The sequence below is a fragment of the Schistocerca serialis genome, chromosome 3, assembly GCF_023864345.2.
Source record: "Schistocerca serialis cubense isolate TAMUIC-IGC-003099 chromosome 3, iqSchSeri2.2, whole genome shotgun sequence".
Classification (NCBI taxonomy): Eukaryota; Metazoa; Arthropoda; class Insecta; order Orthoptera; family Acrididae; genus Schistocerca; species Schistocerca serialis.
In genome coordinates this window covers 238,640,834-238,653,376 of record NC_064640.1, presented here as the reverse complement: position 1 = coordinate 238,653,376, position 12,543 = coordinate 238,640,834, and the positions used below count along the sequence as shown (strand labels likewise).

Below are 12,543 nucleotides of genomic sequence, written 5' to 3'. Positions count from 1 at the left end.
AATGTGTCACCCTCGAAGGCCAAGATGAAGGCACCGGTGGCAGCCTGTTTATCCCTCAGACCCCGGTGGACACCTCACCGCTCTAAATACTCGCGCAGCTCGTCGTCAGACAGCATAAGAAGGTCCCTGTGAAATATGATAACCTGGACCATATTTAAGCTCTTATAGGACGTGACGGAAACAGAAACATTCCCCAACTTGTCACAGGCGAGTAGTGCCCATGACTGGGCAGATGATGCTGTTTTGATCAAGACCTACCCTGACCGCATTTTGGAGAAGCCCTCCACCAACCCAAACTTGTCCTCTAAATGCTCCACACAAAAAACTGAGGCTTCATTGACAAGGAAGATTCCCCATCGACTCTCGTACATATGACATACCGGGGAGAATAAGCTTTGCTGCCATCCTTAGCCTGGTGTTCCTCCCATGGAGTGGCCAGGGAGGAATACGATTTGGGGTTGTATTTCTTAGCACTGAGGTCAGACTTTGACCGCTTAGAGACTGCTAGTGTCTGCACTTAGAGACTGCTAGTGTTTGACCACCAGCAAGAGATGACGTACAACGCTTCATGGCGTGTCATCTGCCCTGATGCCACCCACTCTGACCAGGAGCCCTCCCCAAAGGTGTCACCCAGCCACAGCAAAGCCAACTGGCTGAATGGCCATTGCCAAGAGCCCCAATGCCCCGGGGTGACTGGCATCTACTCCTTGGCATACGTGGGGAGTTAATGGCAGCAGAGCTATCCCTGTGTTGTCAGGGGGCTACAACCAACAGGGTACATGGCAGCCCCACCACAATGGACTGGCTACCATGCTGGATATCAGGCGCAAACGAGCTAAGAAGACCATAATCGTCAGCAGTGCAGAAAGCGATACTGCACAGAGGATGGAGGAAAACACACTCAGGAGGGTGACCTCGCCCAACAGCTGGACAATGAGCGTAAGTGCAGATCCACATTGACGAAGGATGCAAGAGGTCTCAGCGCATGATGGACACTATGCATTATGTAAGACACCCTTCCCCAATTGGCTCGCTCTTTGGGAAAATTTTGAGAAATGGAGGTCAAACCGTATAGAGGACCATCACATAAAGGCCGAAACATGTGAGACTCCTTTTTGTCGAGGTATGAATACCTCGGGCCTATTCTAATTCCCGGACCTGCAGGGGGGGGGGGGGGGGGGGCGACCTGCCTGCATTACCAACATCCACATCATGCACATTATATAGCCTGTCTTGTTTCCATTTGACTGCCACCTTGTATATTTGTAACAGCTATCAAGAATACATAAAGGTAAATGCCAATTTCGTTAGTGCGGTGGCTGCATTGACAGCATGTAGTCTGTGGTAAAGAGCTCAAAAATGCCTATGTGTGAGTGAGAGAGACAGAATATACCGAGTACCAATTTACAGGAGGTATAAAGAGAACTGCACCCAGCACTAAATTGGCAATGCAGATACATTAGAACCAGCAGGATGAAATTAGTAGAATGAGGAACTGATGAGGAGTAGCGGAGACCCCCCCCCCCCCCCCCCCCCCCCGTTTTGTAAGAAAGGGGTGGGGCAGGGAAACAAGAATATACAAGTATTAAGTTCACAAAACCTTACTAGTGGTTGTCATGTAGTATGCTTGCAGAAGTAATGATAATGATTTAAATGATGATCATGATGACAAACCTAAGCGCAATGACACACATGTAATTGGCATGGCAGAAAATATGCTAGATATTAAATACAACACACCTGTAAATCTTTAATGCCTCCTTTGATTCCACCAATACTAAAAGATATATCACAGTCACCAGCGTACCTAGAACATAAGAAATGTAAACTTTAAAACTCATCACACACAACGGAAATTCTAAAAAGAAAAGTGTCAGAATCACTCTGGAAATGAAGTAAAATTATTTTTTAAATTCTTTTAGTCTGAAACTTATTATGTTAACAACGCACATTTTTGTATCTTAAGAACAATAATCAACTTAGATTCTTATGTTAATGTGAGATATCCAAATAATTTCATCAAATCTGTATCTGGGATGATACACTCAAAGCTAATCTTATTTGGACAAGACAAAGTATTGCCGCACAAATTCTACAGGTTGGCGAGACTGTCTCTAACACACACGCACAAATTCCCTACAAACTTTCAAAATTCATCTTTCAAACAGCATTAATCCTTACACAGTAACAGGCCAAAAAGGTGTTTTTCTGTTATGTTACAGGTCACAAATATGACCTAGCATGGTAATTCGTATATAAGCTAAGCCTGCTAAATGACTGGAGGAATCCTGTTAATGTTTTGTACTTACAATGTCTGTTATATGGTCAGATTCGAGCAGAAAGAAATAATAGGAATGCAGCTCAGAATGGTGTGGGAAAAACTGCAGAAAATCTCAAACAGATGTTAACAAGGGAGCAAATTTACACCTTCTCTGGCATAATTTAAGAGCAGCACGTAGAACATCATTTTACATTCTACTATGTTCATTTGGACAACTCTATTTCAAACTTCACAGGCAAGTTACTTCAATGATTTCTGGTTCCTGTGGCAGATATGTGAACTGCTGAGCAAAGGTGGTAAGCATGCTGTTATCATTCTTTGGTGGAGAACAGAATTGTATTTTTAAATTTGTGAGTGCACCATAACAAATCCAATTCAAATTCATACGAAAATGTTGAACAAGCATGGAGACGATTACGTGAACATGTCTGAAGGTGGTGCAGTTTTTTTTAAGATGTCCATTTGAAGACAAAGTTTTTTTGTGTTCTGGGTGACCAATAGCAGTTGTTTACTTACATGGATATGGTGTCTATACAGTTCTAGCAATACTGGCCATGACCTCCTTCTTCTGTGCAGATGCACACATATTACCCGAACTCTTATGGGACTTGGTAAGAATGTCTTCGAGTCCCGGTCGGGGGCACACATTTTCACCTGTCCCCATTGGTAAATACCAACACCCGTCAGCAGTTGAAGGTATTAATATATAATTCTAATAGCAGTTGTATCTTCACTTAATGTCAATACTTTTCGGAACTACCAACAGATCCAGCTGTGAAACTTGGCACACCAGTTAAATAGTTTTTACAGTGTAGTGTATAATATAATGCAAGATAAATGGAAATTTAATCAAGTTAGTGCCAACTAAATACCAAGGGATCTAATAAATGGTTTAGGCGGCCACTGAATGATGACATCTAGAACACAAAGCATTTTTGCTGACAGCATGTAATTACCTCATGGAAGGAATTATTCTGAAGTATTTAGCACACAAGTATAAACACAAAAAGATGCATTCTCTATAGAATGGAAACATACTGGAATTCCCCTGGATCTCATAAATTCAGATAGATGCAATTTATAAAAAAAAAAAAAGTGGTAGAGAGAGTGCTTTGTAGCATTCATGATGTCCTGATAGTGGTCTTTGTTTACGGCGACTTCTGTACGAGGGAAAGTATTACCAGCATGGAAAGAGATTCGTTGAGAGATGACAATAGTGTTACAAGTTAGAATGAACAATTACACATATATTACATATATATATGCTGCAAGTGTCTGACAGTCCCATGACAAGGTTACCCACAAAGTTTCATTTCCTCTGCATGAGCGGGTACTTATTTATCAACCTTAGTATGAACTTACAAACGTAGGTTAATGTGCACCATATTGACATTAATAATACAAAATGAGAATGAGCGCTACTACAAATCAACATGCCGTATAGAGATCAGAAATTAAAACAGTGTGTTCCAGGTGAAACAAACAAACTACACAAATCACATGAACACTATGTGTAAAATTATAATCCAAATTTATATTCCATTAATTTAGCAGCTGAAATTTAAAATACTGGAATAAGTGCCTTAACAACACTAACAACAGAGGTTAGAGCCTGCTGAAAAGGTAAGTATACTGTCACAGGTAATTTCGACTATGAATTTAACTACTTTAAAGGTAAGATAAAATTGATATTGCAGTACACATGGTGTTTCAAATAGATTCATGTAATTTCACATTCTTCTACATGAACGAAAAAAGAAATTTGGGGTGAATTTTAATTTACACACTGAAACTAAAAGTTCACCTTCGCACCAGTTTTAAGTAGTTGATTTAGTGTGGTTGCTGATAAAGGCCTCCTTGCTGTAGTTAGCTTGCCCTCTCACTCATTCATTAACCAGTTCATCGAGTCAAGATGACAATAACAGAGACACAAAAGATGTTTCCCATTCGCCATTTCAACATGTGCAGTTCAGTTACAACTGTGTGGTTTGATGTTCATTGTGAGTAAGCACTGAATCGTTCTACAGCTCAAGATATTTGAAAATGACCCAGTAGTTTCAAGACATGGATTGTTTATGAGAAATTCCTAGGTCTCCCCTGAGCACTTGTTCAAAGTGTGCAACACATTCAACAGAATTTTGCATGTGTGTGTGTGTGTGTGTGTGTGTGTGTGTGTGTGTGTGTGTGTGTGGTTTTGTGGCAACGTTTATGTTTCTAATCATACAGAATTCAACTGCTTGAAGTCCTCAATGGTAATGATAAACCACTTGCTCTAAATGAAGGAATGTGAAGTTTAACACTTCAGAAAATGAAAGAACATTGTATCCTATGATTATAATATCAATAAGTCACAACTGGAATCAGTCAGTTCAGACAAATAACTGGATGTAACACTTTGTAAGGATATGAAATGGAACTGTTACATAGGCTCACTTTTTGGCAAAATGGGCAGCACAATTGAGTTCATTTGCAGGATACTAGGAAATTTAAGACTGCTTACAAAGAACTCATGCGACCCATCCTAGAACAATGCTCTAAGTGTGTGAGAGCCATACAGAAAATAACTAAGAGGGGATGTTGAACGTATACAAAGAAGTGTAGCATGAATGATCACAGGTTGTCTGACTCATGGGAGAGTGTCACAGAGTTTCTAAAAAATCTGAAGTTGCAGAAGCTTGTAAATAGATGCAAGCTATACCATGAACACCTATTTACAAAGTATCAAGAACCAGTATTAAAAGAGGATTGTCGGATTATACTAAAAACCACTGTGCATTCTCTTGCAGGGACCATGAAGACAAGATTAGACTAATTACAGTACACACACAGGCATTTAGGCAAGCAATCTTGTGCACTCCATACATGAATAGAACTGGAACAAGCCTTAATAAGTGCTACAACAGGAAGTACCCTGTAACATGTAATTAATAGCAATTTGTAGAATATACATGTAAAAGTAGATGAAGTTAAGATTTACTCCATGCTTCTACCTTCACTCATGTAGAATATACTCCTTGAAACTGGATGAACCTTTTTGAAACATTCTGCATAACATTCTCCCCTGTAATGTATGAAGCACCGAGCTGATGCAGTACTGGCCACAAAGGTTGAATAACTCTCTTCCTTCTCCAACAGATAAAGAAAATACTCTCATTGTATAAAATTACGATTGCAACCCAAAACGTAAGATTGCTCTGCTATCTTGCTTGTTTCATACATCATAAAAATACAGTTGTCAGAAACAACAACAACAACATTACCAAAATAATAATAATAATAATAATAATAATAATAATAATAATAATACAGCAAATAGCACTTACGAAACATCCATATCCATAATAATTTGGTCCCGTGGAACATTCTGGTCATATACCTTCACACCACCAATCCTCATGGGCTATAAAATGAAATGTTCAATATATTTTACAATTAGCATGCACTAGACTTTTTAACTGGATTGCAGACATTTCTGTTTCTCTGTACATATTCTGCAGACCATACTCACTAAATAATGATTTAAGAAAATATTCAAGGGTATTAAATAAGAAATTAGTTATAAAATATGGTTTGTGATATACTTACAATACTACCCAATACCATTTTCTCAAAATGGAAGCCACTTAAGCGGTAAGCAACCAAGCTTTCTCTGATGCTTGGTTCAATAGTATTTTTAAGGATATCTTTAGCATAGTGATTTACATTTGGCCAAACATGACGAAGGATCTGCAATAAAAGTATTTCATCACGATTGTAAATTTTCTATTTGAGTGAAAAAGTACATTGTGATCACCACTGCATAAAATAATTCATTTCTTTTTTCTATGTGACCAATAATGCACCACTAATTCAGTCTACAAAAGGGACATCTCAATTGTTATGTGTACAAAAAAATTTGTTTCTATCATTTTAAGTACTATTAAAAACTAAAGGCAAGTTTTGGAAAAGTTATCCTTGCAAAATAACATTATTATTTTATATTGTAGGTCTCCCATTACTTGAAAAACAGAAATGTTTAAAAATTTGGTAATTAAAGGAATCAAACTGGACTATTTGCATTACTAAAAAAAAATTAAGTATCAGAACAGCAAGTGATGACCAATAGGCTCGCCACAAAACTACTTGAGTAACAACTCTGAACAGTACTGATAGCATCAATGGTTGGTTGATTTGGGGGAGGGTACCAAACAGCAAGGTCATCAGTCCCATCTGGTTAGGGAAGGATGGAGCAGAAAGTCGGCCATGCCCTTTTAGAGGAACCATCCCGGCATTTACCTGAAGCAATTTAGGGAAATCATAGAAAACCTAAATCAGGATGGCCAGACACAGGCTTGAACCATCATCCTCCCTAATGCGAATACAGTATGCTAGCCACTGCACCACCTCAGATGGTGACAGCATCAATAACCAAACTATAATTTTATATTACAGAAGGATGCCCTTAAACACTTGGGGATGTTAGTTCTACAAAAGAACATGTGGACATCTCACCAGGGATACAAATAAAGTCAAGGGGGGAAATATACAGAGACATGCCCAGTACGTCCCCACCATCAGTTTTAATTAGTGATATACAATATTAGTAATACATACAATGACAGTGAAAGATATAAGCACAACTTCAGTGTAAATCTGTCATTCTTTTATATTAAGGTTCAGAGGGGAAATCTGTATTGTGATGTGAAAGTCTTAACAAGTTGCCCAGACACAATGCTAGAAATTGGGAATCCTCAGAAACCCAAAATTAAAGGCGTGCTCCATTTTATATTCTCTCACACTGTCTTGGATATGGACGTGGACACAGAGCTCTACTACTGGTCTTACCTTTCAATTAAGAATACTGATAACTGAAACTGAAAGTTGTATAAGGTAAGATTGGTTGGTTGGTTGGCTGGTTGTGGGGGAGGGAAAGGGGGGTGGGGCTGGGGGTTGAGAGGGGACTAAATGTGTATATGGTAAGAAGATAGTAATGCAACATATCTGCAGTGGAAAACGTTCACCCTGTTGTATAATAGATAAACCAATAATAACTAAAAATGAGACCCCACCAGAAAAGCAAAACAAGTCTGTAACAGCTGCCTGAAGATTGATTTGCAATAATTCTGAAATCAGTAATGGTTTGGTTTAAACTGTGTAGTTCTCTTAATCTGGAATAAAGTTTCAAAAGATCAGATCTTCAAATCACAAGTGTTTCTGTAACATCATTTGACAGGCTATTAAAGTTCACATTTAATTGGAAGTTGGATCCAGGGGCAGTGACGGATCAGTGCCACTAACCATTAGCAATATGTGATACTGCAGTAACTGTGTTATTCTGAATTATGATGCAAGTTCCTTGGGAACTGTGACGACTACAGAAATTATGAAATACGTGAAATGTATTAAGAACTACAAATATGGACTACTATCAGCTGTATAATGGAATGACGACAATAAAAATTTGTGCCAGACCGGGACTCCAATTCATATTTCCCGCTTATCGCGAGTGGTCGCCTTGCCATTTCACTATTTGAGCATGACTCACAGCCAGACTCAAACTTTCACAGGTTGACAACCAAGTGTCATTAACCTGCACTTGTACATATGTAATGTACACTACTGACCATTAAATTTGCTACACCACGAAGATGACGTGCTACGGACGCGAAATTTAACCGACAGGAAGAAGATGCTGTGATATGCAAATGATTAGCTTTTCAGAGCATTCACACAAGGTTGGCATTGGTGGCGACACCTACAACGTGCTGACATGAGGAAAGTTTCCAACCGATTTCCCATACTCAAACAGCAGTTGACCGGTGTTGCCTGGTTAAACGTTGTTGTGATGCCTCATGTAAGGAGGATAAATGTGTACCATCACGTTTCCAACTTTGATAAAGGTCGGATTGTAGACTATCGCGATTGCGGTTTATCGTATCGCGACATTGCTGCTCGCGTTGGTCGAGATCCAATGCCTGCTAGCAGAATATGGAATCGGTGGGTTCAGGAGGGTAATATGGAAAGCCGTGCTGGATCCCAACGGCCTCGTATCACAAGCAGTCGAGATGACAGGTGTCTTATCTGCACGGTTGTAACGGATCGTGCAGCCACGTCTCGATCCCTGAGTCAACAGATGGGGACATTTGCAAGACAACAACCATCTGCACGAACAGTTCGACGACGTTTGCAGCAGCATGGACCATCAGCTCAGAGACCATGGCTGCGGTTACCCTTGACGCTGCATCACAGACAGGAGTGCCTACAATGGTGTACTCAACGACGAATCTGGGAGCACGAATGGCACAACGTCATATTTTCGGATGAATCCAGGTTCTGTTTACAGCATCATCATGGGCGCATTCGTGTTTCCATGTTTGGTGACATCGCGGTGAACACACATTGGAAGCGTGTGTTCGTCATCGCCATACTGGCGTATCACCCGGCGTGATGGTGTGGGGCACCATTGGTTACACGTCTCCGTCACCTCTTGTTCGCATTGACGGCACTTTGAACAGTGGACGTTACATTTCAGATGTGTTACGACCTGTGGCTCTACCCTTCATTCGATCCCTGCGAAATCCTACATTTCAGCAGGATAATGCACGGCCGCATGTTGCAGGTCCTGTACGGGCCTTTTTGGATACCGAAAATGTTCGACTGCTGCCTGGCCAGCACATTCTCCAGATCTTTCACCAACTGAAAATGTCCGATCAATGGTGGCCAAGCAACTGGCTCGTCGCAATACGCCAGTCACTACTCTTGATGAACTGTGGTATCGTGTTGAAGTTGTATGGGCAACTGTACCTGTACACGCCATCCAAGCTCTGTTTGACTCTATGCCCAAGCGTATCAAGGTCGTTATCAGGCCAGAGATGGTTGTTCTGGGTACTGATTTCTCAGGATCTATGCACCCAAATTGCATGAAAATGTAATCACATATCAGTTGTAGTATAATATATTTGTCCGATGGATACCCGTTTATCATCTGCATTTCTTCTTGGTGTAGCAGTTTTAATGGCCAGTAGTGTATAATCACATACAGGGGAGACATTTTACTTGAAAATCACTTGCCCGGTATCGACAGATAAATACAATATGGCAGTGCCTGTGTTAGTCCGATTTACAATGCACAGTTCCTTTGGACATGCATGTGTGCTACAAATTTGAGGTAGGTTTATGATTCTTTCGTGTTGTTTCCACTTTACTTGAAGCTGCTGCTGAAGTTAGCTTGTTTCTTCCAGCGTAACTAAACAAAGTACGCAGATCTATGTGACCAGACAAATGTTGATGAGACGAGTGCCAAAACAGAAAACAGGCAACGTCAATACAAAAACTGAAATACTGAATTTGAAGTCTCATCATTATTTAGCAAACGGGGAAAAACATTAAACCATCCACTGTCACACTACTGCAGAGAGATAAGTTACACATACACCACTACCAGTGATGCTGAATAGCAACTGAGATTTATGAAACTCAGTATTGTTATAGTGTCAGATAGAATCCCAACATGGTCCTATAGAGTATTCGACAAATGACCTGCCAAAGCAGGAATACTTCAGGAAGAAGAAAGTATTCTAAATTTAACTAGCCCCACTCATCCATAATTCACTTCAGATCCCTTGAGCAAAAGCCGTTAAAGAAAATGAAAAACAGCACAAAAAAGGCAGCAGAATTAAACCACGTAACAGCTATCCTGCATCATTCTCCTTCATTTGGTGCAGAATTCTACACACAACATTCATATAGTGACCCTCATGGGGAAAGAAAAGAGCTTCCTCAATAGTAACTAGAATACACTCCAAACATTAACGATGCAAACACAAACTTGTTCTCTTCATGCATGAGATCCTAAAAGTCAAGGCCAGGAGTAACTAGCTGAATTCAGTATTTTTACAGTTTAGCAAAGCTTAACTCGGTTATCATAGTGACTTAAACTAAACACACACATAAAAGGGGAAAATGCAACAATCTTGGCCTGGCACATAAATGGCATTGGCATTGACAGAATTTTGTTTTGTTGGTATACAACGTGTACAATATCATACAAGCATGAACTTTATCTGTGGAATAGTTCTGATCATACAACTATTCAGAGTAATAGTGTTTTGTGTGTCATTCGAACCGAAACTGGAATACTGTGCCAGTACAAAATTCTTTTTATTGGATAGTTTATCACCAACAAAAATTCATTAAAGTTGATGAAGACTCATAATGAACCTAATAGCTAAACTGAAAAAGGCTGTGCAACAGGGGAGAACAACCTCTGCGCACATTTGTACAAGCATCAATTACTTTAATTTTGACACTGTATTCATTACATACGAGGTTCGTTTGGTACATCTGATAAATTTCCGTAAAATGTCAGGGAATTTTGTTAGATTGCATCAGTGTTGACAAGGACTAAATGCACTGCACCGAAATGAATGCATTGATGGGGATGAAATTAATGATTGAGCAACTATTCTGTTAAGTAAGTATACTTTATATGTGCTGTGGCACCCTAGACATCAGGCACCAACAGTGTCATGCACAATATATTCATCATGTGGGTTGCAGCAAGCCCAATCTCTACAGTGTATACGATATGGAATATCACAATACTGTAACTCCACAGCCAGACCAGCAGAGAGCATAAACAGCACTCCGGCCAGATCACCAGGCCACATACACAATGACAGAGGTCACTGACAAACTGCACATCTTCATGCATCTGCCATGTCATATGCCAAAAATAGGCCTGCAAGTATCCATCTGTGAGGTGACTACTTAGGTTGGCACTCGACACCCGTGTGGATTCTTAAGTGATCAGTGATTTGGTTGTTGACGCTTTGCAAACTGCACTGCTGTTCTTCGAGACAACAAGATAGTGTCAGACAGAAAGTTTTTATTCCTGTGAGACTTAGATCTCTCAATACTTCTTCAGCAAAGTACACGATAAGAGGTTGTTAAGTGTTTATTCTCCTTCACTGAAACTTGGGTTTGGACTATGGTTCTAAACCTGAAATGAGAGATCTATTTTTTCTGTTTTAATCTAAATTTATTAGGACTTCAAGACGCTGCTCACCAAAGAGCATGTGACTACAGAAACCTAGTTCACTATTTTTAACATAAAGCTCGTATGGCATCAAGATTGTGTTAACTGAAGAGTGTGTATCATAGCTCTTTCAAGATCATGGAAATTATTATTTACTTTGTGATTCTAGGAGTCTAAGTGGTTCCGTTATTTACACGTGTTTTTTTTTAGTTTCACTTACTGAAAGACTAATATTCATTTTGTTTCACTCATTGAAGAACCATCCTTTCTTTTGGTTCACTGTGGAGAATATTTTTGTGGAAATTGTGTTCAACAAACTTTTGCTTGTTCCCTATACCTGGGCTGTTTACTTGTGCCCGTCAGCAGTGCACACGTCAATTTGAAATCTTGATCATTCATATGCCTCAACTTTAAGCACAATTGCACTACATTTCCGCACCTGAGTTAGACGATTTCAGGTCCTCTGTGAGATGTGACATGATCACTTGCTTGAGCAGTTTATTCATGATGTCTTTACTTAAATGTGCTTTGTAGCTCTTGGTACCCGGTTAACAATTTTTACCAACCACTGCCCAGTTTCTATGAGAATCCCTCAATGAGGATTGCCCTATTTCCCGATGACAAATATACAGGTAACTCTCAGAATATGCATACATGTGTTTCACAATGATGCAGTCAACAAAAAAACTTTGTAAAACTGAAGTACTGTTACACAAAAACATACTGGGTTAAATTAGATCTCCTCTCTCTTTCCCCCCCTCTCTCTCTTTTTGATGGAGGGGTGATCACTGTCAACTGTAGATCTTTCTTCGCCATCCCTTCACTATCGTGCTGCTTTACATATGTAGATCATTGTCTACAAACATTTCCATTAAAGAATATCTACCAAAATCTTTGTTGTCAGCTTCATCGCACAGTGTACTACTTTGATTTATTCCTTCCTACATACATAAATACTTGTTCTATAGACCATGAATATGACATTTTGTAATGATGCGGAACACGTCACTTTAACATAAGTTTTCTTTATACAAAATAATTAATTCTTTTTTTTTAACATTTACTACTTTATATCTAAAAATTCATCTATTGAGCAATAGGAGCTGTTATTCAGACACTCTTTTAATTTGTTTTTAACTGTTGGATGGCTATCTGTCAGACTTTCAATGCTATTTGGAAAATGACCAAAGATTTTTGTGGCAGCAATTTCTGTGCCAAAGTCGGATTTAACCCAGAATAGTGAAGA

At 39.5% G+C, this 12,543-nt stretch overlaps 1 protein-coding gene across 3 annotated transcripts in view; it reads right to left on the bottom strand.

Annotated features, from left to right (window-relative positions):
- LOC126469986 (extended synaptotagmin-2-B) overlaps positions 1 to 12,543 on the bottom strand; it is a 182,197-nt gene that overhangs the window by 153,842 nt on the left and 15,812 nt on the right. For all 3 annotated transcript variants that reach the window (XM_050097431.1, XM_050097433.1, XM_050097432.1), the window contains exons 3-5: positions 5,867 to 6,007; positions 5,605 to 5,681; positions 1,741 to 1,807 (exon numbers count right to left, since the gene is read on the bottom strand). In XM_050097431.1, coding sequence (XP_049953388.1) covers positions 1,741 to 1,807; positions 5,605 to 5,681; positions 5,867 to 6,007 — 285 coding nt within the window. The remainder of the gene's footprint in view (positions 1 to 1,740; positions 1,808 to 5,604; positions 5,682 to 5,866; positions 6,008 to 12,543) is intronic.